The sequence below is a fragment of the Paralichthys olivaceus genome, chromosome 17 (genome assembly GCF_024713975.1).
Source record: "Paralichthys olivaceus isolate ysfri-2021 chromosome 17, ASM2471397v2, whole genome shotgun sequence".
NCBI classification, from domain to species: domain Eukaryota; kingdom Metazoa; phylum Chordata; class Actinopteri; order Pleuronectiformes; family Paralichthyidae; genus Paralichthys; species Paralichthys olivaceus.
Window position 1 is genome coordinate 5,345,236 of NC_091109.1, and position 27,487 is coordinate 5,372,722.

The window sequence follows — 27,487 nt, forward strand, 5'->3', positions numbered from 1 at the left end:
CGCTGTCATCCTTCCTTCCTTTCCTCTCTTTGCTTCTCTTGGAGGAGAACGGGGATGAGAGGAAAGGGAGGGGGGGGGTAGGTCGGAGAAAACCCTCTTCTCTGTCAGAGCTGAGCCCCGGTGGTTGATAGCCATCATGCAAAGCATCGAGCACTGACGGGAGCGTGGCACATGTAAATATATACGCCTACCGTTGCTCTCCTATGGAATAGAAATGTCGAGCGGAAATGTTGGGACGTGTGTGTGGGTGGGGAGCAGATGATGGGCCACTGAGAATTTATAATGGGCCAGATTGGTGCACGCACACACACACACACACACACATATTTGGTTCCTCATATTCACCCTGATTGGCCGGTTGGTAAAACACTGCACGAGTGTGGAGTTAGATCCGTGTTCTACCGTACCTTGATGGGGCCGTCCACCGGGTCCAGTCCCTGCTCCGACAGCTGTTTCAAGGCACTTAGAGCAGCCTGAGAAGAGAGAGAACAACAGATGGTCGAGTGAGAGAGGGGAGGAAGGGAGAGAGGGAGGACGGAGGTGGGAGGAGAGTGAGTGTCACCCTTCAGCTGCTTTTCAAATAACACTTACTCTGGGAAACCTGATGCCAGCAGGACACTTTCCCTTCGCCCTCTGTTGTCTTTGGCTCCTCTCCTCTCACTGTTTATCTTGCGTTATTGGGTTAACATTTCCACTTTATGTTTTGGCTGCTCTGCATTTTCCTAAGTCAATGTGAGTGACATCTGTATTCTCTGTGACCACAGCTAAACTAACAGCAGCAGGTCTGAAACCTAGAAATCTTCAAGGTTTTGACACAGCACACACGTTAAGATTTAATCTGTGCAGCCCCAAATCCACACCAACTAACAGTAAGTGAAAATCAACAAGTGTGCATGTAAATATTTTACTGTTAATACTGAAATTAAACTCCTGAGTGTTGAGTGCAAAATGAAACAACTCAGGCACATGCTTTACACCAGATCTCCCTCATATGCTACGCCTGTAGCAATGGAAATCCACGTCTTTAAAATAAGTTCATCTTTTATATTTCTATGAATTAACTCTGTGCAAATTAAAAATGTTTCCCTGGCTTGTTTTGCCAAGCTCGGACCAAACATGAGGTAATTTCCTTCCTGCTCATCGCCCGTCTGTCTGTGCCAGCTACAGGGGCTGCTGGATGTGGGTTGGGGGGGGGGGTCTGGTCTACTATCATAATAAATGCAACATGTGTGGGAGTCAGGAGGTGTAGCCTGGACTTGACCAAAAGCTTTGGAAACTAAGATTGGAGGGTCCATAAAAAATGTAATTAATGGAAAAGGGGTTTTAGAAGAAATTTCATTTAACACCGATTGACTGAATATTCAGAGATGCACTGATTCACACAATTAATGGCACAACCAGACACCACCTTTTAAACCACTTTTAGCTTAAGTGTGGCAAGCATAGCAGCTCAGTCTCATATTAACCAGGTTGTAGGTCTGATTCTGACAAGGACATTTCCTCTTTCTCAACAATTGGCTCCAGATGTGTCTCTGTCTCTCAGTGTGGGCCAACTATGAGCTGAGTGGGGACCTGGGGAATATAGTTTATGTCCCAGAGGAGCTGACACCAGTGGGTCAGTGCAGACCTCTACACATCATGCTTATCATTAAGGGGGACCAACGTTCAAATACTGTAGATGCTACAAGTTTGTATCTGAAAGCCTGATGGAGAAACCTGTTCGATATTATATTACATAACATAACATTTCTCATTCTGTGCATAAAGAAATCATAACGCAGCAAAGCATGATTCCAGTAATTGGTTTATTAGCAACAATAATGTACTGGCATGCAATTAACTTGTTCACACGTTTTAAAACATGTTAATTTATCATGATTGTAATGGATTTAAAAATGTAATCAATCATGATTAGATTTAGTCGTAGTTTTATTTAGCTACATTATGCTACACCTATTACTGATTGAATCTCTGGGTGAATTTTAATGTGTTCTATTTACTTTTAAATATTGAAAAACAAATAGAATTTTATTGTGGTTTTATATTCTACATATATCTATGTATATCTACAATATATATATATATTTATATCTACAATATTTCATGAAGAGAAGTGCTTTACAAAGAAAGCTTATTATTGTTATTATTTGGTTGTCCATTCTTATGAATTGAAACCTAAATTCAACAGCGTTTCTAGTGCAAAATATCAGATCTTACTTCATAAATGTACATGACTATAAGAAAGATTAAAAAAAAATATGCCAACACCTGCACCTTATAATTCTACACATCTGGATCTACAGTGGTTAAAATGAGCCTGGATCCATTGTGTGCTATCACTGGTTAATCAGAGTTGAGATAAGACGTAATTGGCTGTGCTCAGTAGATGAGTGAGATGTGACGACTGCTAACTTCACCTCATCATGAAGCCCACCTACCTCACTCTGTACATTAATCTTATTACTTATATCAACTGTGAGGCACTGACACATCGACCAGTCTGCTCGTGAGAATATCTGACTGGCACACATTTTTCTGACGCTCTCAGACACAGACGAGAAGCGTCTCCATGTGAATAATGGTCTGCTGCTTTCGGCTCTTACGCACAGAGAGGAAACATTTATCACACTTTAATCCTGACAAAATATAAATCCCACTGCATGGTGTATCAACGTGTCTCTGTGGAATGCAATGTACAGAGGAGGATGTTACAGAATAGTCTCTGTGCGCTTTTTCCCAAAATCGTTTTCAAAGCGTTTAACTTCAGATTATGAGAAACATAAGACAGGAAGCGTAATTCATGACTCACAGGTGCAAGGGTCAAAATCTGGTTTATATCCATCACATTGAGAAAAAAAAAGCTCTGTGATACTTACAGGTACAAAAAAATCTGTAACAACAATAGTGGTTTGAAAAATTGATACCTTTGGGTTATTACTTAGGGCCTTTCTCCAGAGACTCAGAAATCAACTCAAGCCCCTCTAAGTCTGTAACAGACAATTTATGGTGCAATGTGTTTTTTTCTCTGCGAAGATCTGACAGCCTCCGAGATTTAAGGCTTATACTTGCAGTGATTTAAAGTGACAGCGCAGTAGAACATGACAGCTGAAGGAATGTTTTCACAATTGTACTGTTAATAAATATAAATCACATAAGGGGACTCTTAATAAAACAGATCTTTTTGTAAATCCATGTTCGGTATCATCATGACGGCCAACACTGACCAGAGCTGTCCACACACACTGAAGCAGAAAAAGTAATTAAGATAAGACGGAAACTTAACGCAGCCAGGTTCATCTCAGTCACATGATCAGTGTCACACCTGATAAACAACAGGGACACATCAAACTCCTGTAGCCTCTGGTGACCAATAAATTGCAATCACAACCAACTTCCCCATGATTACTTCTTGTTTGTTGTATTTATTCAATCGGTTTGGGACCTTTTTTTCCCCCTAAGTAAATAGCCCAAGCCCATCTGTTGGAGGTTGGGGGGTGGTGGGGGTGACTGGAGATAAACAGCCATAAATCAGGGGCTTGACGGCGGCAGTTCTGCTGATATACGACAGGCAGGTATAAAGGCCGAGGCAGCCAATCCCTGAAGCCCGGCAGCTCAGCGAAGGACGCGCAGCCTAAGACAAATAGTGAGCCTATCTGTGGGAATGGCAGGCAGTGAAATCATTATTTTTCTAATGAGATAAGTTGGCAACGTTAGAGGCAACCGCTAAACTGATGCATCAACACCAGAGGAGTATGTTTAGTCTGAGGCCATGACATGCAAGGTGGAGGTGGTCCATCGCTGTCATGGAACAAAGAGAGAGTATGAAGTGGGTTTAGAGACAAAGTACAAAGAGAAAGCTCTGAAATGAGTCAATAAGAAATGGGAGAGGGATGGACGTTCAAAGGATTTTGAAATTTAAGTTTTTAAACAGAAAGAACGGTTTGTTGGCCACGAAAAGCTCCCCCACCTCTGAAAACTAGAAAAGAAAATGCATTTCCCTTCTCAATGAGTTGACTTCTGCACCAAAAGTGTTTATAGCTCTTCTCAACAGGCCATTTAAATGTGGGGATACCAGCAAATATTTTTAGACAGTTATTCCTAGAAAGGATTCACAATATTGTAACTTATACACAAGAAAAGAGAGAGGATAAAAATGAAAAACATAGCCTCATTCACATCTGTAAACTCCAGTGGCCCAATAATGGTGCTCCAACACCAAAACACAGGATTGTTCAGGAGAAAAATGTTAATATCTGAAAGAACATATTCTAGGGAAATACTTTGAAACAAAAACACCTTGGACACATCATAATGTGAAAAAATTAAAGACAATAATACTTCAAGATTTACTGCATCTCTCGCACTGGCAACATATCCACACCAAAGCAGCTCTTTGACTTCGCTATGGGACAAGTCACCTTCATCACCTCCTCTTCACTTATCATCTTTCCTCACCCCAACTTTAGATAACAATCCAGCACTCATCACCAATCCAGAACTGTAGCGCCCCATGGCCTCTTCACACATGGACTCATTCATCCATCTATCTAGTTGTCCCTAGTTCAAAGGCTTGGACAAACAGTGGTCAAATGTGACGGCGTCTTAGGAGGATCCTCGACCGTGGCCAAGCTCCTGATGTGGAGTGACAAGGGCAGCTCATTTTTCTGGGCCTGCTGCGCCCTTAATGGCTTCCCCAACAGAGGGTTTGCCTCCATCAGCGGCTTAGCAAAACAAAGGCCTAGTCCCACAGGAGTCGAAACATCGGCCTGATGGATCTGATGGATCGTTGGATCACACTGACCCTGACAAATCAGACCCTTGTGTCAGCTCTTACTACTGGGCTTGGTTCTTGGGAAGAAATGAAGACATTTTTGGAAATGAGAGGCTGAGAAGAAAATGTGAAAAAAAAAGTGAAGAAAAGGGATATCAGAGTGTAAGCGTGGAAGGAGAGGAAAGGAAATGTTTGGTGGGAAAGGAACCAGAGATCACAGGGGACAATCCTTCGATCTCCATCACTTCACCCTGTGGCCCTGAGCAGCCATCAAAGACATCAGGGAGGTCCAAATGAGCTGAGGAACACCAGCACATCATTCAATCTTGCATACTTGCATCTCTTTCTCTCCGCCTACTCTGAACCTAGTAGCAGAAAACAGGGGAATGTTACCCTAGTTTGCTTGTTCTTTTGACTTTATCAGATCAGATCCTGCCTCTGCTCTGCTGGGGGCCAGATGAAAGCACAGACACCAGCGTAAGGTTTAACCCAGTGACCCATTCTCAAGAGTACAGTGTGATATTTACCTCTAACAAGCAGATACAGATTCCCAGGGCTTTCTGTAGCTCTGTACAGTCCAGCTGGACTAATCAAACCCTTCTCTAATCTTAAGTACAGGTCAAGGGCATCAGTGGCAGCCTCCCATCTTTGCTTTGTTCCTGCGTCATTATCTAAATCATCCAATGGAACAGGAGGCAGGAGCTGCTGCAGACAGGGTCCAAAATTCACTTTTGGGTCTGTCTGCCAAAGGCTGGTAAAATAAAATACTTTTCACTCTCCACAGAACTGCACAGGTCAGTGCTTCCCATGGGGTTTCCCAGAAGTTTGCCGTGGGGGGATTCACACATCATACAAGTTTGTTTTTGAAATGTACCATTTGAAGTATATAGTACAACCAAGGCTTGAATCTTGGATAAGGCCAATCTAGGTCCCATCCATAATTGTTTCTCTTATCTTCTCTCTCTTTCTTTTAGAATCACTTCTACCAGGTACCACTCCACTACTGATTTATACAAACTACAGAATCTTTTTACAACCATGTCCAGTTTCTTCTTAGAACTCGAGATGAGGCTGGGGTGGGTGGATGGTAAACCACACCACTTGCTTTTGTTTTCTCAACTGTACAATGGACATTCATCCTCTAATTCTGCCATAACATGCTCGCTGTCAGGTCTTAATAACACTAGAAAGAGTGCGATTAATGATGGGTGGCTGGTACTGAGCTGCTATGGGGTGGGATGCGGGGGGTTGGGGGGGGTGCGGGGGACTTGGAACATGAAGGGGATTGGGGACGGCTACTCATGAGGATGATCTAAGGGATGTCCAGTAGACTAAACAATGAAAAGAGTGGATTTCAAACAGGGTGTTTTACAGGCAGGACCTGGGAAGAAGGAAAAATGAGTGCCCTGTTGTCAGAGTGGTTCTGAAGCTGGATATATTGTTCTGGAGAGGGCTTGTTCTGTTTTCAAAAGGTCACATAAAACCTTGACAGTGCTCCCTCTTATTGCGCTCACTCCCAAAAGCACAAAGAAATATGAGAAGAGAAGTGAAGAGAAAGTTTTGAAGGCCGATGTTAGCCCTATTGTCACTACTGTGCCATCACATCACATATTCCTCTGATGTTCGTTATATTCTTTTAAACGTTATCTATCGCAGATCTTCTCCTTTCTTCCTTCTGTCGTGTACTCTCAAGCTTCTCCTCATCCTTGGCTTTCGTTTCCTCTAAATTCTTTTCTTTTCCTTCTACCCACATCAAAACCCTGGACAGGGATCACTAGATCATTCCCGGATAGCTCGTGGAGAACACCTGTGTGTGCATGAGTGCTGGCAGTGTATGGGTCTATTTGTTAATGCGGTGTGATATGTACATGGATTCTTGAGTGACTACAGAGAAAATGTATTCAGATCCTCGCACCAAATCTCTTCTTCACGCTCTCTCCAGATTTCACATCCTCTTCCACATCTGAGGCATTGATAAAAGAGGCAGTGTGTGCTGGCTGTGGCCTCGCTGTAGCCTGACATGACGTTGATTCCTCTGAAGTAGCACTTCACATCTGCCGCTTCACTTCTTGTGCAACAGTGTACCAACTGTCAATGTTGTACAGCTGAATAAACTTATCTGTGAGAAAATCTATTTGATTTCTGCATACTTCTCAGTCGTGTGTGCATGCTACCGCATTATGATGACCAGAATTCCTGGAGTGGATAGTGTGTATTTTTTATTTTTTTGGTGGGTGATGAATGCTGAAGGATGCCTGAGCTAAGTTAGCGGGTAACGGCTGTGGGGCTCCCCAGGGGGGCAAGCCTTTGCTGACATGGGAAGCCATAAATAAGGGCCCGGGGCGCAGCGCCATGTCATGCGTCATTTGGGCCGGAGAGGCCTGCTTTATCCCCTCCCATCTCCGAGCTGCTGAGCATGGCACCTCCTAGGGCGTAATACAAAACATATGAGCAGAGGGCGAGGGGCAGAAGCTCCTCAGCATACCATACTCCTGCCTTGTCAGCAAAGCATCTCCGAGTAAAAGCAGATACAGCCGAAGACGACCTCTGTGATAACACTGTATTAGTATGCCGCAATCAAATTTTGTCAAGAAGCAGTACCCCAATCACTGAGCTTCGTGATTACCTCTGACCAAGAAGATTAGATTTTCACCCATGTCTGTTAGTTTATTTTTTCAGAAGGATTACGCAAAAAGTTCTGAAGCAATGTGCACCAAACTGGGAGGGATGTGGCATGGGCCAGAAGAAGAACTAATTAAATTTGGGTGCAGATCAAGTTAATGGAGCAGAAGCACGATGAATACTCAATAAGTTTTATATCATACATTATATCACATAACATACTTTTAAAAGCATCTTTTTAATTGCTTGTAATTGATTACCACATGTTTTAACGGCTGATAAAATATGAGCCAATTTATAAATATCGGATCATTGATTACTCAATGGAAATGATTCAAACACATATTAGGCCATTACAAACACAGAGGGTAAGCATAAAGAGGTGAAGAGATTGAGAGTGACTCAACCCTGGTAAAAATGACACATTCCCTGACCAAGAAGAAAGAGGTGTCACACTTTCACTTTCCTTTATGAATGGAGACAATTCTCCATTGAGAAAAGAGCCACAGGAAGTTACGCAGGAGAAGCTTTATGTCATCTACCCTCAATATTTATTAACTTATTCCATGGTTTCTGAAGAATTAGTGACTAAATACAGCATGATATGAGATATGGGGCATGAATAATGCAGTAGTGATGGAAGTACAGTGTGTGAAAAGAAAAACAGCCTCAAGGCCAGTGACTCACCAACATGACCACTGACAAAGCTGAAATGCATCCCAAAGAGACGGGGAGAAGAGAAGGGCCCTTAAACTTCCATGGCCAATAACCCCCCTCCCACACCCACACACACACACACACACACACACACACACAGATGCAACCTGGGTAAGTAGACACAGTCTGGGTGTAATATCCCTTTATGACTCATTCAGTTTATTCATAATTCAAGCTTCACTAGTATAGATGACAAACAAAGAATAATGTTCTTAGTCATCTAGATGTTTAATGAAGCTTCTCAAATATGGAAAAGGTCAAAGGGATCGTCAAATCTCACGCTAAAAATTCATTTCCTAGGCTGACAGTAAAGAGAGCCCCTCGTGAATGCTGTTCATATCTGTTTCCATCAGGATTACAGAGGCTCTATAGCAGTGTTACATCACCTCGTCTTCGCCTGCAGAGATATACCTTTCTATGCCGAAGGGAGAAGCTTCTATAATCCTGAACAATCGGACTCAAATTGCCCTCCGGGAGGTACGAAAAGCTGCAGGAAGAAAAGCGAGCTTTCAGGCACTCGCTCTCTTATCAGTGGAGAGATATTGATCGTTCCCAAGGGGCGTCCCATTTCTCCCCTTTCTGCTCTTCTGCGCCTTTCTACTTTTCTTTGTGTCAAAAATTGACCACATGGTTATTTAAACTACCCTCTGTCCACCAAACTTCAATGTCCTGAATTCAAAATGAAAAACTTCCACTGTTTGCTTGGCGATGATGTCTACACGTTTCAGATGAACTCCGGAAAATGTCCAGACATGCCCACACTTTGCCTTTCACAAATGAAGAACAGAGAAGGAGATACGAGTCAGACACATTGACAACAGCAGGAGAATGTCCGGAACATTCAGGCGAGAGGTGGCGTCTGGGTAGAAGGACAGGACATAACGTATGAATGCCCATAGCAACTGACTTGGACATTTAGTTCTCGCACACATCCTTCAGGAAAATGTCTGGAGTTCATTGCATGTGTGACAGCGGCATTAGTTTCAGTGGGTTTGGATTAAAATGTGATGGCAGTATTTGTCACCTGGCTGCTACACAACCAGAGGGACCTTTTCTATCTGCAGAATAGAAGTACAGGCAGCTCACACCAGTGATAGGATGCATGGTCTTATTCACTTCCCCCCATTTGCATAGATCATATACTAAGTAAAGACACTGCAGTGAGCCGTATCAATTGCTAGTTCGGATATCAGCCTGGATGTCAAAGAGCATTGCTGGCTGTTATCATCCCTACTGTTAAAATTAGAATCTGTCCCCATACATCGCTGGGTAAGTGACAGAAGCTAAACTTTACTGAGTTATTATTAAACCCTATTTCATCACAATGATGTCAAAGGCTCCGGGATGTCTTGGGCATAGATTTTCAGTATGAATTAAGGCTAAGTGTACGCCTGACAATATACGTTTGCGCAATGTTTCAGCTGATCACATATGAAGGCAAAAGTGTTGATGCTTGTTCAGCATGGCCACACTCAAAAGTGGGACAAAAAGACAGAAGTATCAGAGAAGTTCTGATAATAGGTCAGATTTTCAAACAGGGTCTATTCAATGGCTCCTGATGTGTTGCATTTATTTCTAAGTAGAAAATTAGGTAACTGTGTGAAGAATGAAAAAAGGTGAGCTAGACTGAGTCCAAACTCTGCGTCTTGCTCACTCTTCCACACCTTGTCAGATTGATGGTTTCAGAAACTCACAAAAATCGTTGGACATAGTTGGTAAGGTATGTGGCCAGGGGGTCCAGACACTTTCGAATAATCACTTCATTTAAAGCATACTCTCCCCTTCAGACCAACAAAAAAGGATGACAAGATTTACAGAAGAGGCTGACAGGTGTGGAAAGGCAAAAAAGAGGAACTTGGGAATGTAGTATATGAAGGGGTTAAGATAAAGGGTGAGTGGAGAGGGGTTAAGTGTCTTACTGTGACAGCCGGCAGCTGCATGCAATAATCCCAGACTCTCCATCATGAGCCCTTTATGTTTTCTTGTCAGAGACGGCAGTGTGTATAAGAGAGTGGATGTCTGGTGGAAAAATCATCCGGTAACTAGAGAGCATGCGGAGTCAGACAGCATTTTACACCTTCCCCTCGTCTTTTCAGGCCAATTCATGGCTTCCGCTTTCCCCTGGACAGAAGCGGACGTGCTGCGATTCATACTAAGATCTGGGGGACACGTACGCAGAGATGCGCACTAGCAAACATCACTGCAGTCTGAGAGGAGGACGCTTGTTTGATTGCACTACATGGCTGTACGATATGAAGAAGTCAAAAAGGAAAACCATATGTGCGAGCTCACACTGTGGACAGATGACGAATTTTATGTCATGAAAAACAATTTTCATCCATGTAGCTCATTCAGTTCCTCTGTGCATTGACTTATAATCATCTCAGACACATGAGGGACTATCTGTAGAACGAGGGACATATCTGTGAACAGTGGATGGATATTTTGTCTTTGACTTAAATTACAAGAAATGCTAAGACGGGCTGCAACTCACATTGTGATGAGGCCTTTTGAGGTCCATTATGCCTTAAAGAGCCCCTCAAGTGTTATGAAAACTCTCTATGTTCCTATGGCAACTGTCAATGTGTACTGCAGAGACAGACTATGTATAAGGAATGTTTACGAAAAACAATAAATTCCATAATGCTTATATCAACGAGCAGGCCTCGCTGGGTAGGGCTCCTATGACCAGGCTGGTTTTCTGATGAACACATCCAGGGGTGACATGCACAAGCCAAATACGACAGGGGGGAAAAAAGATAATGTAATGCACACTGAAAACATATGTCTATTTAAAATGTTAGCATAATGCCATTACCGAGCTGGTCTAAAGCCGACGGGCCTGTCACAAAGTATTCATAAACAACAGGAACCGATCACAATAGGAACAAAGACATGTTATGGGTTCAGTCTACAAACACCGATGTGAGCCAAGGCCAGACGGATAGTGGCTGACGTGATGAGCAAACATAAATTCACATACACCATAAAAGCAGCATGATATGATCTTTTCCAAAGGCGGAGAGCAAAGGAAATTGAATAACCTGTGTGTGCCACAATTTTGACAAGATAGGACATTTCTTTAAATGTCATGGATTAGGGCAAGAATAAAATCTGATGGGATTTAATTAAAACCATTCAGAATATGCAGCTTTCTTGTGATTAAAAAAGTTTGGAACCCTCTCCACACTCAGAAGCAGTAGCACATTACAGAGGATATAACCCATTATTTGTCAGTGAGGCTGTGATTTTATCCACAAAAGAGCAATAAGTACTTAATCCTCTGTGGGCACGTTTTACGACCCGCCTCACACATTTTTACAGCACGGCAAACAGACAGTAAACACCAGGAAGGCACTGCACTTTAACACATGATTAAGACACAGCTAATTAGATTGTGGACAGTAAAACTGTGAAGAGAATCGTAAAAAAAGGGAGCAGCGGCAGGGCCGAGCGAGGAATCGGGTGCAACCAGCAGACGTTTAAGTCAGGGCACTCCAGGTCACTGACAAATGATCGAGGCGGGGTGTCTCATTTCTGCTGCCTTCTCTGTGGACAAAATGTAAATTGCAGACTTTCTGAGGTAAAAATGAAAAGACTCTCACACACAAGCCCCTCATGTCCACCATCCATCCATCGCTCCATTCTTCTCCGATGCAGTGGCTGGTCCCATGAAACAGGGGTCAGGGTACTAATGGAGGACCTTGTGGCCTTGTGCGCCTTTGGAAACAACCCCCTCCACTGCTTACTCTCTTATAAATCAAGCAGGCTTCATTGAGAGTGGCAGAGTCCTCTGATGTCCCAGCCATGTCTCATTTCAAAGTCCATCTGAAGGCTCACACGGTTCCACGTTTACTCACTGGGCACAAGGGAGATGTGTGTGTGTGTTTGTGTGTGTGGAGGGGGTGAGTGCGAGATTCAAAGAGAAAAAGACAGAGAGAGAAACTGAGTGAGAATGAAAGAAAATGAGTTAAGGTCGAGAGAGAAGTGGAGGGAAATTAGAAATAAAAAAAATGTCCCTGAGGGAAAAAGGGGCCTCTAAAACAAATGTTTATTTAGTAACTATGCCGCATTAGACCTCTCACTTGAAAGCATGTACAATAAATCAAACCATTTTGGGAATCACTTTAACACAGTGTGTACTTGTGTGTGTGTGTAGGCATTTGCGAAGGTGGTGTATATAAAATGCCTTCCTCTGTTGTATATGTACAGATTACAAAGCATCCATAAGTGCAATCAAAACATAATTTTCCTCCCTTCATGGTAAATTGAGGTGTGTTTTCTATAGAAGGATAAGTGATTGAGATAATGACATTCTCCGGTTTGCTCGGGTCCATGCATTCATAACAAAGCCAGATGAGTTACATATGGATTTAAAATGAATGTTTTCCTGACTACAGTTTTCCACAGCAAGTCTCTCTATACATCATCTGAATGACGCTGAGCACCTAATCTAAACCAGTGACACATACAGTCCCTCTTGAGGCATATAACAGGAAAGGAAAGGAATTCTTTGCAATCAATATGATTTTGAAAAAAGAAAAATGAGTAGGGTAGGGAGAATATCAGAGAATATTAATGCTTTAAATCCAACCTTGACAAATGCCTAAAAAGATTATGTTAAATATGTTAAACCAATAGTTCTGTTCTCTTGTCTTGTTGAGGGTTGAGTGAGAAGATTAGAACCACGCTCACATCTATTAACCTGCTTTCAAACTCCAGAAATGTCGGAACAACTGGGTGCATATTGCACATATGAACAAAGCAGCAGCAGAGATTGTACAGATTGTAAAACATTTTTTTTACTTGAGCCTTTAACTAGATCTTGCATTTGCCAACACCCCTGCACTTCTATATTTTTTATTACTTTATTTCTTTTTTTCTTCATTTCATTTTAACATATAATTAAATCTGTTCTTTATATGAATTACATTTTAACATGTTTTTATTTTTATCTATGTTGTATGTAAAGCATTTTGAGCTGCATTTCTTGTATGAAAGGTGCTACACAAATAAAGTTTAGTATTCTTTTTATTATTGTACAGGTCAGACCACAATAATAGGAAAATATCTGGAGGGTGTGGGGGGGCTCCAGGGTAGAGCATGCAGGAGGCAGGACATGACGTATAAATTCTTCAGCCCAAAACTCGTGAATCTCATTACATTTCTGACTTGACACCTTCATGTACAGCTTCAGATTTTCATTTTTTCTGGTGTATTCTCGCAAAGTGGGCAAAGTTAGATATTTTCTGAACATTTTACAAGAGGCTGGCAGGAAAAGTTGACAGAGAAAGTGACTTGGATATTTGTTGTAAGTAAGCTTCATATGTGCTTATTTAGTCTGACGGGCATTAGTCTTCTCATCTAACACTCAGCAATTAAGTGGATTAGCACTATTCCTTTGAAGGGACTAATTACCTTCGCCAAAGATGTTCTATTTTAGCCCATGACTGTTTGTTTGTCTGCATGTTAATGTAAAAACTATGGAGCGAAACAAAACTTGGTAGGAGAATGGGACATGTGACAAGAGAACAAACCCATTAAAGTTTGATGGGATCCAGATGAGGAGGCAGATCCTATTTGTTTTCACTTTCTCTAAAATTATGAGATCGAGCGTTTTTTGACTTTTGATTTTCACCAATTTCCCAGGGAAAAATTAATGGAACCTACATTGGAATGTTGGAAGCAACATTTAAGTGACTGTTAAGTTAAGAGTTTGTGCAATGTGGTGCAACTTGATTGAATTTAAGGGGACCATTGGGCTTTGGTGAAGGTGTGCTTTCTAATGACTGCCATTCTGGATAAAAAATTTGAGTTCACACACATATACACCAACATTCTGTTTCTGAAAGTGCAATTTAGCTCAGTTGGTCTTATCACTAGATCATATTCAGGATAAATGCTTGCTAAACCACTACAAGCCTTTAAGTCTGCGATAGCTGTCACACTCAACAGGAGGGAGCAGGTCTGTCTGTTGCTCAGCTAGATGAAACATGCAAAGTCAATCTCTCCTAAAAAAAACACGATGCATCTCCTCTTTCACTTGCCGCTGCGATTTCTTCCTCTCACGTTAAGTAGCGACAGTGCGGTTTGCCCAATCTTTTCTAATCTCCTTTAAATGCAAAGGGAATTTGCATGTAAAACACAACACAGGCTGCCACTTGTGACTTTATTTACAGAGGAGATTTAGAAGATCACGAAGATACTGTTTTGGGGGCAGGCACACACACATACAGTGTTTACATAAACCGCAGGAGTATGTGACACCTTAGTCGTAACTGGTGTTAACCCCCGATGTGGCTGTTGTTTTGAGTGTTTCAAAATGTCTGCAGTGTGAGGCCTGAGAACGCGTTAACATCAAGAGGAGAGGATGGTGGTTGTGATGGGGGGGTGGGGGGTGGCACAGACAGACAGAAAAACATTCCCCAGTCGCTACGCTCATCTCCATAACTCAGTACGCAGCCGCAGAGCGCTGATCCTAACATGGGACATTAACGACCCGACTCCCACCACCTTTTCATTTAGGGGCCAATTCATGACTGTCACAACAGAGGGGCTCATCTTTATTCGTTCTTGTGTTTAGAGTTAAATCTATGACTTGTAGTAATTCTGTATGGGGCAGGAGGAGCCTCGTCTCACACGGTTGTGGACCTGTCAGCGAAATCTGAGTGATACCACACCATAATCACACTGTGTGCGATAGAAATCAAAAACAACTTTTACAAACAAATAGCATCCAAGCATTTGGGAGATCTGATTTCATTAAGTCAGGAAAGCAACAAAAGAGTGAAATTACAACCAACAATACAGGTCATTGTAAAAAGTGTGTGTGTGTGTGTGTGTGTTGTAAATGTGTGGTGTTTTTGTCAGAGTGGCAAAATTGTACGCCTGCAATTACTGTCAGTGTGATTTGCTTTTGGAGCGCTCCGATAATGATTAATTCTCAGAAGTCTTTAACCACAAGACGTATGTCACGTATCAAGTTAAATGGCTTTTTAAAATCTAGAACTTTTCTTTGCAGAGTTGCACAATAGCAGCTCAATGTGTTGTGCAACTCTCCAGTCATGGGGCAGGACTGACAGTGACTAAGTTTACATGTACAGTAACATGCAGATATTAACCAGATTAAGCCAAGAGTCTGAATAAGACACAGCATTTTCTGATTACTTTAAACAAATGAGGTCATAATAAGCAATAATCGACATAAAAATGTGGCATTCACAAAGTGCTTGACGATATGAGTGTAAACAAGATGGAAAAATAAAGTTTTAGCTTTTACAAAATTAGAAAGACAACACCCAATATGGTTTACACAGTATCATCGTACATACAACTATTTCAGATTAAGGTTTTAAAACTATCAAATGTGATAGTGTAGTGGACGTAATGATGCGAGTAATAATCAGGCTAAGCTCTGTAACATGTAAATGGGAATATGAATGGAATATTCTCTTCGCAACAGAAACATCCTAATCGAAATATAGTCTAATTCCGAACAAGGTCAATAGTCAGTGTTGGATTGTCGTCATTTGCTTTATTTGTTTTCTGATGTGTTTGAGCAGGGCATCAGAAGACAGAGCAGCTATACACACATTGTCATATAAACTGTGTGTATAAACCATGTACACGTTTCCACCGAGCACATAAAGAGGATTATGAATTAACACATCAACAAAAGACAATTTACGTAATGTTGGTTATGAAACAAAATGGAGCTGCTAACCTTTGCAGAGTTAAAACAGTCAGTGTTAGGAAAGGTGTTTTCTTCACAGGTGAGATAACTCACACATTATCACTGGGAGATGGCGAAGCGGAGGGAAAAGATTAAATACCTGGCCCTTATCTCAGGGACCTTTTCAGGGAACTGTCACTCAGTATCAAATGACATTAAGTTAATGAGCCAAAGACGCTACAAAAGAGCGGTGGGGAGCTTATTAATAGCCTAACTTGCTTGTGCCTTCCCATGGGCGTGGGGGGTGGGGGGGTGGTTTAGAGACCTTTACACCAAATTTGTGCGTGTGGGAAATTACACCAGTCTTACAGCACCTAAGGTTGCAAGGCCACAGCCAAAATATCATGCTCCTCTTAGCATGGAGGTGATAATGAATCTAACACCTTTGTTTACCTTAAAGCAATCACACTGGTCTAACAGGTATGAAAGCAACAGGGGGGGGGGGCTGTTTTAATTCTGTTTACGTATACATGTAAACTTAAAACATCTTTTCTATTCATTAGTTACCAACGCAACTTGTTATTTGCACAAAGTAAAAAAACTCAATCTAATAACGATGGTTATACTACAAGTAAAATCACGTTTATTATCAGTTGTGGGCACGGCCTCAAATGTTTTCAGCTCTCTAACTGGATCATGTGTCCACAATTCAGCTTTCAGAGACACTCCAGGTTATGAAATTTAATCTAAACTGACAGGTAGGGTAACAGTATCTGTCATGCTCACCATATATTTGAGTGTCTGACAATTTTACACATCTCTGACAAGTGTCGAGTTACTGTCTCGCAAATACTTTACCAACACACTCCAACAGCCTGGAGCGCAGACACTGAGGATTTCAGTTTTGTTTTCATAACTACAGAACAGAAGTTATCGTCTGCTTAGCCGGCTCTTGTGGATAAATATTGTTTCTTGTCAGGGAAGCCCATTTAATCATCTTCCATCCATGTTTTGTTAACGCATGGCTGCTCAGAGTGTTGATGTATTAGTACGCAGAGATCGTGTAAGCCTGGAGAGTAAAACAGAGATGCGTTTCATTGAAGTCTGAGGTACGGCACTGATCCTTGCATAACATGACATGAGACACATGCACACCAGTGGTAACCTTTTAGAAAGGCTGTCTGCACACGAGGGGTATGTCAGCATTAACTCATACTGCTCAGGCATCGTGACACAAGGCCAGCTGCTTTGTTACATGGTGTTAAAAGGTCAGCTCACCAATATCACAAATAAACAGTAACTCAGCTTTTCAGTCTTCTTTTATTAAAATGGTTTTTCCCTTAAGAAAAAGTCCCTATAATGACCAGAGGCATGTTCTGCGGATTATCCTAGAAAATAGGAACATTTCAAGGAACGATTCACTCTACTGAGTGTCGTTCTAGTTGAGTGGGCCTCCCAATCCGACCCACATTACATTCTTCGGGTAATTTTTTCTGTTCTATTAGTTTTTGCATAATGCTGCTAACTGCTAACTATCAACAACGTGATGAATAATTTTCAATAGATTTACATTTTAAAGACTGAATGATGTGTCGATTGAGTAAAATAAATACTTAAAGTAAATCAAGCACAGTACAACTCAAGTGTCTGTGTTTAGTTCCACACCATGTCAGCTCTTCACAGACATGCTAATGTTCCAAGGGGCCACTTGAAACTATCAGCACGTCCCCTAATGGGCAAGTTCATGTTTATTCTCTCCCCACTGGTCACTGCTTCCTCTGGTGTGCCAAAAAAGAAGACAGTCACTATCTCCCATTTTCTCATCTCCTGTCTTCATCAATCTCTCGTAATCCCACTCGATCAATTTCTCTCCAGCAACCCCCCCCCCCCCCACTTCTTTCTCTCATTGCCTTTCTGAATCCTTTACCCCACTCCCCCCTCCTCCATCATTCTTTCACTGCTTCTTCTCCTCTCCCATCTCACTCTAATCTCCTGGTCTGAAAGGTGTTTCCTGAGGAGTGCATGTGGGAAGACAGGCGGGAGTGATGGATCGCTCCGCGAATGCTTCACTTTGTCCACTCTCCAGGGTGGGAATGTGTTGGGGTAATGGTGGCGGGAGCAGCAGGGGTCTGGTAGGTTTTGACAGTGGGAGTGCTGGGTGGGTGGTGTCAGGGAGGCGGGAAAACCATGAAAGGTGGTGTAGTGGGGGAGCAGGGGAGCGATCTATGACCGCTCCCCCTCTGATTGTGTATAAGGTGGACTAATTTTACATAGGAATGAGAGCTGTGCAAACATGTGCCTCCTGCTGCAAACTGCAACCATAACTTTTGTATTAAATGTTTATGTCCGCTTATAAATGAAGGAAGTTTAAATAAAAAATAATCTTCTGAAACATTGTAAACCCAATGCCTGTTGTCTCGACCACACATAGTTCACAACAAAATAGACAGTGAAAATGATCTTTCACCACAATTTCTGTGTCTTGCTGTACCTGTTTCAAAGTAAAAGCTCTAGGTTTCTGTTGATTGAATCCTGTACTTTGTAGTACATGGTTTTTATTATTATTGCAGGACTGCAAAATACATGGCAGTAGAGTTCTGGCATTTGGTTGAGTACGCAGGCCTACTTTTATTTGAGGAAATACAGTGATCATACCAGAAACCTCACGTAGCAGTTCTGCTGCAGACACTTCCTGTGTGAAGAACAGAGGTCTCAGGAGACAGCAAATCAGCGACACAACCCATACGCACTGCACACGCACCTTATGTGGCTCAGGTATTAGAGTCAACTATAAAACGATATTTAATCATTCAAAAGTGGCAAAAAGGGGAAAAGATTTTGACGAAAACATTTCATATATCCAGCACTGGTTCACATACATTCACTTTAATATGTTTTTTATCGCTTGCCGAACATCTAAGTAGAAAAGCTTGAGTTTTTGCTGTGCACATACTGTAATTAAATTAACTTAAGTGCCAGTTGCGCATCTGTATCAGATACTTAAGACATTAAACAGCTATTCATCCACCAGTCGATTTTCTGGCAGAGAGATTAGGCCTTGTAATACTCCAATTTCACTTAATAAAACAGATCAAGTAAAGATTTTCAGCTAAATTTAGAATTAATCTCCAACTCTTCCAGTCACAACCCACAACACAAAGGTTTTATATTTGGCTCACCACAAATGTATCAATAGGGAAACATTGCTAAAACCTTAAACCTCTGTATGAAGCCAGAGTCTCAGAGCTCTTTACCATCACTTCGCCTGGTGGACAGTGGTTTTTACCACTAAAACCAACCGTAATGTTAATGTTGTTACCTTCAGTAGATAATTCTATCTACTCTAATTCTAACAGTACTTGTATTTCCTCTTACGAGTCCTTTCCATGGAGCCGTGGAAATGTTTTGGCCTGGCTCCGCTCAGAGAAGCAACAGATGAATGCTCCTGCGGGCCAATGTTTTGGATCATTGCACTCAGCTGTGACCTGATATCAGCCAAATATTTATTGGTTCTTTTCAAGCTTGTTTTTTTAAGCCAAATTTTCCTGCAGATACAGACATAACATGTACGCATAAACTGAAGTGGAAAATCCTGACAAACACATACAGCTGGCAATCAACTCATGAAGCATTTAAATTATCTTCATGAAGATGGTGACCTTATTTTAATGACTGAGGTTTCTTTGTAATAACGTAAAATCAGTTAGTTGAAATGACACCGGCAGAGGGTTAACATTTAAACAGACCTAGAGATGTCTCTCTTCCACATCCATTCAAAGTTTTCAGGTTGTGTAAATGCAGATTAGGTCCTGCTCCTCTGTTTTCCCCACATACGTCCAGGTGCTGTGTTTGGTTACACGTCACAGGCACATAAAGAGGAGATAGACGAGACAGATAAGCGCGGAGGAGAGGCTGTCCGACAGCTGCCTGCCTGGTTGGGTAACACTCCAGCGGGACCCCCCGCAAGGAGCTCGGCCTGGGGCGACGTCTGCGCTCCAGTAGGGAAGTAAGACTTCAAACACGAGGCCTGTGCAACCTCCACCCCTTTGCAGCTCCCTCTCCTGCTGTTCTCCTGAGCCAGGCGGGGGATCTCTGAAGACCCTCCCAGCAGTCATCACACCATGAATCAGTGCCACTGTACTCACTACATTCCACTGTCACTTTCTTACCTCACTTATATCCACACTTCCAGACAAATACATTAAGGCAGGAATGTGTGCAACATGCAAATATTGTGTTCCTCACCACTGGGCCTCACTATTAGCTCCCTCCCTTTATCCTTCAATTCCACATACCAGGGACAAGGTCAGACGCCCAATTAATTTCGGCAGAACTGTTCAATGATTTGTTTTTGCAGGGTGGACTGGGTAACCTGGTGGCATGGTTATCTGTATGAGTCTGTGGATCTGGCAGAAGATAACAGAAAAGGTGAAGAGAGCAAGCAGGTGAACAAATTATGTTTTGGAAAGTTAATGTCGGCCGAATGTCTGGGAAAGAGGGTGCTCTCTCAGTATATTAAGTCTGTTCATCTGCAGGTTTTAGAAAATGAGGGTTTTCCATAACACCAGACACCTGGAAAACCTGACTCAGCCCACAAGAAATAAATCCTTACAAAGAAATCCAGTGGGCCTCATTACCTGAAAGCACTTCTACAACACATTTTAATCCTGATACACTGTGCCCGGGATGTCATATCAAATCAGCCAAAATGTGCTCTTGCTGCAGGAAACCCATGCAGCCACAGCTGACAATCTGAGAGACAGGGCCCCTGGGAGCCAGGGTGGCTCAGCTGAGGACATAACTGCACGCAAAGCAACCCCACACACACAAATACAGACAAACACACACAAGAGTCTGGTGGCAGACAACAGTCACCCTGTCATCTTCGATTGTGGCCTGCTCATGTTGGACCAGCGACACCTCACACACAGCTCAGTGGGCCTTGGCCCCCCTGGTGTCCCGCTGCCGCCACAGAGGGACTGCCAGACAGTTACTTCAGCTCTGCAGAACAAACACAGGAATCGGCCTGTCTAAAAAAAGTATGGAGGGAAATATGTCTAAATATATATCGAAGTGCAATGGTCTATATTTGGCCTTTTTTAAAAGACAGATATCAATGAGTGAGCGGAACAGAGCAGACAACGGGGCTGGAAGTTTGTGGTCACAGAGTAACTCATGGTTGTAAGCATGAGTGCGCTTCAAACAAGTGGTCACCAAAATATAATCCTGCATCTGAATATGGGAGCAGAGAAGACGAGACATGTTTTTTATATACACACACACACCAGTAAAACATTGTTTTACAGTGCTTCTGTCTAAAAAAACGTTGCTTTACAGTGTAGTTTCCCCTTCTCATCTATTTGTAGCGTAAACTTAGGCTGAAACTAGCAACAGAAATCATCTAGAGCCAAAATGGAGGACATGTTGACAAACATCTTTGGCTCTGGGCGACGTTACTTCAATGCAGCAGCCTGCGGGCTCACATGTGTTTGGCAGATGGCACCAAATAGATGGCACATAAGGTCAGAAAGAGCACTCAGCTGTATATCTCTCACACATACAGGCCCGCCAGGAATGTCTGCACAAGGCCAAGGATTATGGCACCTCAGGTCTGTGGTGTGTGCTTATGTGTCGGTGCTTCTTTAGTGTGTGTGCCTGTCTGCGTGTGTTTGCACTTGCATTGTAAAAATGATACTGGCAACACCTCTTTTCTCGATCATAAGTGTTTACTGTCCCACACAAATGATTTACTCTCACATCACAAACTTTGTACCTTTTATAGGTAATTCATGCTCTATTAGTACACAAATGTTTCAGTATGTTAGGGATACATTCATCCATTTATGTGCACAGTCATTGATGATGCACATAAAGAAAACAGCACAAAATGTGACCTGAGGACATGTACCAGGAGCTGCTAAGTGTAATCTTTGCTCAGCTGTAATGTTAAGTGTTCACAAGGCGGAAACTTGCAAAATAAATAAATTAAAATGGGTGGCACCACAGAAACTACGTCTTATGTAGAGATTAATTATTCGTAAACGTGGAAAGAAATGAATTGAAGCCAAGGAGCCAGCTGAACTTGTTATTAACAATGTATGTAAAGCAAAGAGTAAAAGAGGTTTATTTATGAAGTTACCGATCATTATGTAAGCGTAAGAGTTAGCGATGTTAGCATAATCCCATTTCACAATGTAGAAATGTAAAATATGCATTAAATCAAAGAACTGTTAGCTAAATCTAACGTGTTGCTTGGCCTCCTACAACTGTCCTTTTTGGCTGCTATATTTTTCGCAGGTCGAGATGCTACAGTGAGTGATTTTTTAAATGTTGCATATATCTTGTATCATCCAATTTGTCATTACTTTAGTTTTCCCATAAATAAGACAACCCAGTTTAGCAACTTAACTTTAGAACTTAAAACAGACATTAAACATAAATGTAATAAAGAAATTAGAAGATTCAATTTAACTAAAAGTAGTCAATCTTTATAGACAGCCTGTTTACGATTTACTCGTTTCTATTGCTTCTGTTCTACAGATTACATCGTTTAATTGGTATTTAAGAGACAATAAAAGGTTTCAGGGCCATGTGTGTTCTTTCTTCAAGTCATTGTTCTACAGCCATATGATGACAGCTGCTAATTAAGTGTAATAATCAAGAGCTGCAATAGTTTTTAATGACATAAATGTTTACACGAAAATTAAGGTTGAAACAGATCTGACTTGTTAACACTTCTATAGCAACACCTGACATCTGATACATCCACTCTTGACCTAATTGCCAAATAAATCCTGGAAAGCAAGAATACACAAAGGACTTATTTGAATAATTAGAAACACATTTCGGAAACAACCGTTTTCAATGGAGACAGAAGTGACACTAATTTCTATTGTATTGTGTCTGGAGACAACAACACCAGACAAAACTGTAAATCAGACAGAAAGAAGAAAGTTTCTAACCGTTTTGAATTAATCCAGATCTTGCACATCAAGTGTTGTTTTGTATAAACAGGCAACTGTGGTTTACTCTGCTACTCATCCATAACTGCAGTCCATAACTGCAGTCCATAACTGCAGTCCATATCTCACACATCTTTCCTCCATACATCACAGGTAGAGATGTGTGGAGAGGAGTTCCGTCAGCTGTTGATCTTTATCAAACGCTCCACCTGACATATTAAAGCACACGAGATAACACGGCAGGAAATTCCCAGAGAGGTGTATAATGACACAGACCAGAGGGAGCACGCGTTGCTCTGTTAGCCGTGTGTGTACAGCAACAAAGACAGGCTCCAGGAAAGGTTTATCGCTTCTTCTCCGAGACATCTTCTGTTCCATCTCATCAGATTTACAATGTCTAATTACACAGATAAAAATGCTGGGTGTGTGTTTGTGTGTATCTGTGCCAAGGCGAACACGTGGCACAGGCATCACGTGGATCTCCCCATGATTATTAATTGGCGAGTCAGATGCTTGATGGATTGATCTGAATGGGTGCAGCAGGATGCCTGAGCTCATCCAGCACACGAGGGAACCTATTGTATTGACTTACAGGTAAACTCCGAGGGCCTTATTAGTAGGTCAACAACTACTTCATCCTCACAGCAGCCGGCATCATCACCATCATCACTGTAAAGCTGACAAAATGTGTGACGCCTTCAAGCCTACTTTGTTCAACAAGTGTTGGGGTTTGGGGGCTGCTGTGGGCGACCCCCTCATTGTTAGGTGCTCCCTTTGTGGTCTTACTCCTCACTGTACTGAGATGAGGAAAAGAAAGGGCTTCTCTAACAGTCGGTCATGCCCCAGTGCTCCTGGCAACAACAGGTCCTGAGGACGCAGACCTGCCTGGCCTATATTGGCTTGGCTCTCAGTTAGCGGTGGCGACACTAGCCCCCTGTCAGCTGTCCCATTCAGGGGCTGGGCCGGCCCTTTATTAAAGCTTTGAAGACTGCTGAACAAAGGGGCGTCCTATGTTTAGATGATAGAATGTAAGCAACTGCTTTTCTGCTTGGGCAACACAAGACAAAGAGCCTCCTTCTGGATATGGGGAGTACGCAAGAGAGAGTGAGTGAGAAAAACCCAAGAGGGAGGGAGAGAATACGAGGGGCAGGCCACGAGCTGTGGTGATACTCCGTCTATGATAGATTGAAAATCATAGTGAGCCGGCAGCTGTGTGTGTGAGGAACAGAGGCTTGTCTGACCAAAATGCAATGAGTGATTATTACCACAGGTGGTTCTGATGATCTGGAGATTAATAATTAAGCCACGGAGCCAAGACTTCTCCGTTAATTAGAGGATGGAGTAAGATGGAGGACTGCTGCCTTCTCACAATATGACCTATATACTACACTGTATACACTACATGTCACACTTCGGTGAACCAGGATAAGCAGATACTTAGGGGTAGAGCACAGATGATATTAGCAGGCATTATTGGCTCTAACAATAAGTTGGCTAAAGCAAATCGTAGTAGCAGCAAAAGCAGTAAAAATTGATTTTTGTCAGTAGTTTTAGTTTGATGTGTTTTTATTCATAGTTCCTACTAAAATGATTTAACCTCCATTCATGTATGTTATTATCAACTTGTTGCTGCCATCCATGAATTTAAAGTTTGGTATTCAAATGCAAAATATCTTTATTCAGACATATCCCAAAAAAACATTTTCTCACTACTGAAAGTGTTCGGAGTGCGGATGCCCAAACCAAGCATGTCGGCACCAGACGAGTTGGGCTGATTCAGACAAAAACATTAAAATGCTGTGTCAAACATGCTTCCTTGACTGTTATATGAGAGTCAAGGTTGGAAGGATGGTGAGCATTTTGATGTAGGAACTGCTTGCTACCAGGTTTGTGCAAAAGCATTCACATTGGTGATTGATCATGTGCTGCACCAGCTACAACATTTCCTTTTTACGAACTGCTCCCAACAGCATGAATTCAGTGCTACAACCACCCTCCCCTTACTTGCATACACATAGGCTCACACATACCTGGTCATGGCTGGCTTGGAGGGTGCTCCCAGTGCCGTGGAAAGTCATTTGCACAGGGGAGAGGGTCAGATAGGTCACAAAATCCTTACCACTCTGCGCATCATTGTACTGCACCTGGGAAAGAGGGCAAAGGTCAACAAATTCAGTTACCCCAAAAAGTAAATACAGGAAAACATCAGTCAGTGCACAGATGATGAGAGCACTGAGGTTTTCTGCGGGATATGGCCTCGTGTTTTTGGAAGTGGATGGCTTGAGAGTAAATCTTGCATGCCTAATTGCCACCAGAGCATTTGTGGACAATTACCCCACACCCACCATGCGGAAATGGTGTGGAGGTATGGACGTGTACACGTGTTTGGCGAAGGGGCATCCGAGGGGGTAGTGGTGACATCACTGGCGACCCCTCATCATTGAGAGGGTAACTCTGCAGGCATTCTTAAATGCTCTGCAATTAGGGCTGTTATGACATGATGCTCCTCTGGGACAGTCTGCTCCTGAGATCCAAGGGCTTTGGGTAAGACTGCCTGCTTATCTGCCCTACTTCTCACTGACTCTGTGCACATTTGCATGTGTATATGTCCGTTTATGTGCGTATGTGTTTGCCTGGCCTACTTTACCAAGGACAGCTGCAGGCATCCTAATAAATAGCACAAATAAGCATGAGAACTGAAAGAAGGGAAATATCAGACTGATGGAGAGAGACAAAGGACAGAAGGGACGGGAGAGGGACATTAGAGAGTCAAAATGGTTTCACAGTACCAAGGGCAAATGAAAGAGTAAGTGAGCAGGTATGAAAGAATATAGCTTTGGAAATAACACGGCTTCTAGTACACTTCACAACAAGTAGACTGCACTTCAAACTCCTCAGATAAGTCAGACATAATAAAAAAGGCTGTTTCTAGATATTCTGACATGAATTGTGCAGATATAAAAAGGAACAATAATAATATGTAAAAAAAAAAAGTTAATATGAGTATCTGTTTAATTTATACACAATGAATGTGTTAGTTTGTCTCTGTTTATATATGCTGGTTGAAGTTTTACTCTCTAATCAGGGGAAAGTGTGTGTGTGTTTGTGTGTGTATTTCCCTGTGTATTGTAACTAACCTCACAAGATCAAACTTTGATCTCATCTCAGGTACAGTTTTGTTGGCCATGCATATGTAACTCATGTGCACACACATGCACGCACAGACATATATGACCTGTGACTGAAAGCTTCCAGAGCGAGGTGTGTGCGTCCCTCCGAATGAGTTATGATCGTACGTGGACAGGTCTGTGTGTGCTCCAGCCGGCAAGACACATGGACGTCTGCCCATAAAGACACAGACCCATCATAACATACACAAACACGTGTTGATATGAACATGTGCGCACAGAGATATGAGCGATCAGTTGATGTTAAATATAGTCCACGCGAGGAAGACACGCATGCATGTGAACGCACACCTGCTGATGCGGAGATGGGCCCATGGTGATAAATTGTGGAATGCTATCTGTTATGTGTATGAATGATGAATGTAGTAAAGTTAGCTGTGGAAAAAGCTTTCTCTGACAAGTTAATCTCTAATAAATTCTCCAGACGTCAACATTAAGGGGAGAGAGGAAAAAAACAGAGGGACGGAAAAAAAAAAGGACAAGAGTAGGGGAACTTTTTAGGGGCAAGACTATTATCGTCCAGTAACAGGAATCCCATTTCAGAAAGTTTGGAAATACATGTAAATGTGCTAAGCTGCTTCTATAAATCTTGGGAATTCTGCTTGTGTGTGAAGAAAAACAGAACTATGGGTGTGATCACAAAGATATGGATCTGTGTGTGTGCACAACTGTCCAGTATGCTGGTTCATTTAGGCCTTACAAGGGGCTGCGGTTGAGAGCCTGTGATATATGGTGTAATCATGCTGTCTGATCAGCGGGCACTTGGCTCGGGTTCATCTATTGCGAGCTGTCAGGCCTCCAGCTGAGGATGAGGCCCTCGCTGGTGCTGGAGGAAACAGACTCTTTCAGCTTCTCACTGCACAGATATATGCAACTTAGAATTCCCAACTTCTTCCATTGAGTGTTTAGTTGGTTAGGTATTGTTTGATCATCAGAATCCAAAGACAGGGGGCTGATTATAAAAGTTATTCAATTACAACCCACAGAGAAATTTGTGTTTTTAAAGCTTGATCTACATGTAAGATGTATTTTCAATGTACAATTTCCTGGTCAAATTTTTAATTGGTCCAGTATTAATGAGAAAATCATTCAGTGTCAGCAATACTTTGTGCTTAGATATCATTAGCAGATGTTAGCAAACATTTTAGCTGCTTAACATCAAAATATTATCATGCCAACGTTAGCATTTAGTCCAAAGCAACTCTACATTTCAGGAAAATGTTCACACTTAGGTGGATGTCTAAAAGCAGCTTTAAATATCTCATGTTAGGTCTAGAAACATTTTTTGTACCTGTAATGCTCATTGACACGTATATGATATATGACTGAATAAATCTTGATATCTTCTAATCAAATGATTAAAACAAGGTTGGCATTCTGGCTGGCTTTCTTTCTTGGTACTTTGTTGATAAAACAGACAAAGTACGTGCTTACTTTCATTTACCAGAGACTCTAACCCATAGACAGGAAATAAAGTTGCTTGATCTTCTAGCATCAAAGAACATTACAGCATCATCACATTGGCGATGATTTTGTGGAAAGTAAAATAACAAGC

General features: G+C 42.1%; 1 protein-coding gene across 2 annotated transcripts in view; it reads right to left on the bottom strand.

Moving 5' to 3' along the window:
- stau2 (staufen double-stranded RNA binding protein 2) overlaps positions 1 to 27,487 on the bottom strand; it is an 81,482-nt gene that overhangs the window by 2,394 nt on the left and 51,601 nt on the right. Inside the window, exons 13-14 of one of the 2 annotated variants that reach the window (XR_002202734.2) lie at positions 24,775 to 24,888; positions 346 to 473 (exon numbers count right to left, since the gene is read on the bottom strand). Coding sequence is in view for 1 of the 2 variants with exons in the window: in XM_020087621.2 (XP_019943180.2) it covers positions 408 to 473; positions 24,775 to 24,888 (180 nt within the window). In the remaining variant the exon portion in view is untranslated. The remainder of the gene's footprint in view (positions 1 to 345; positions 474 to 24,774; positions 24,889 to 27,487) is intronic. The other variant, XM_020087621.2, reaches the window with a different exon arrangement.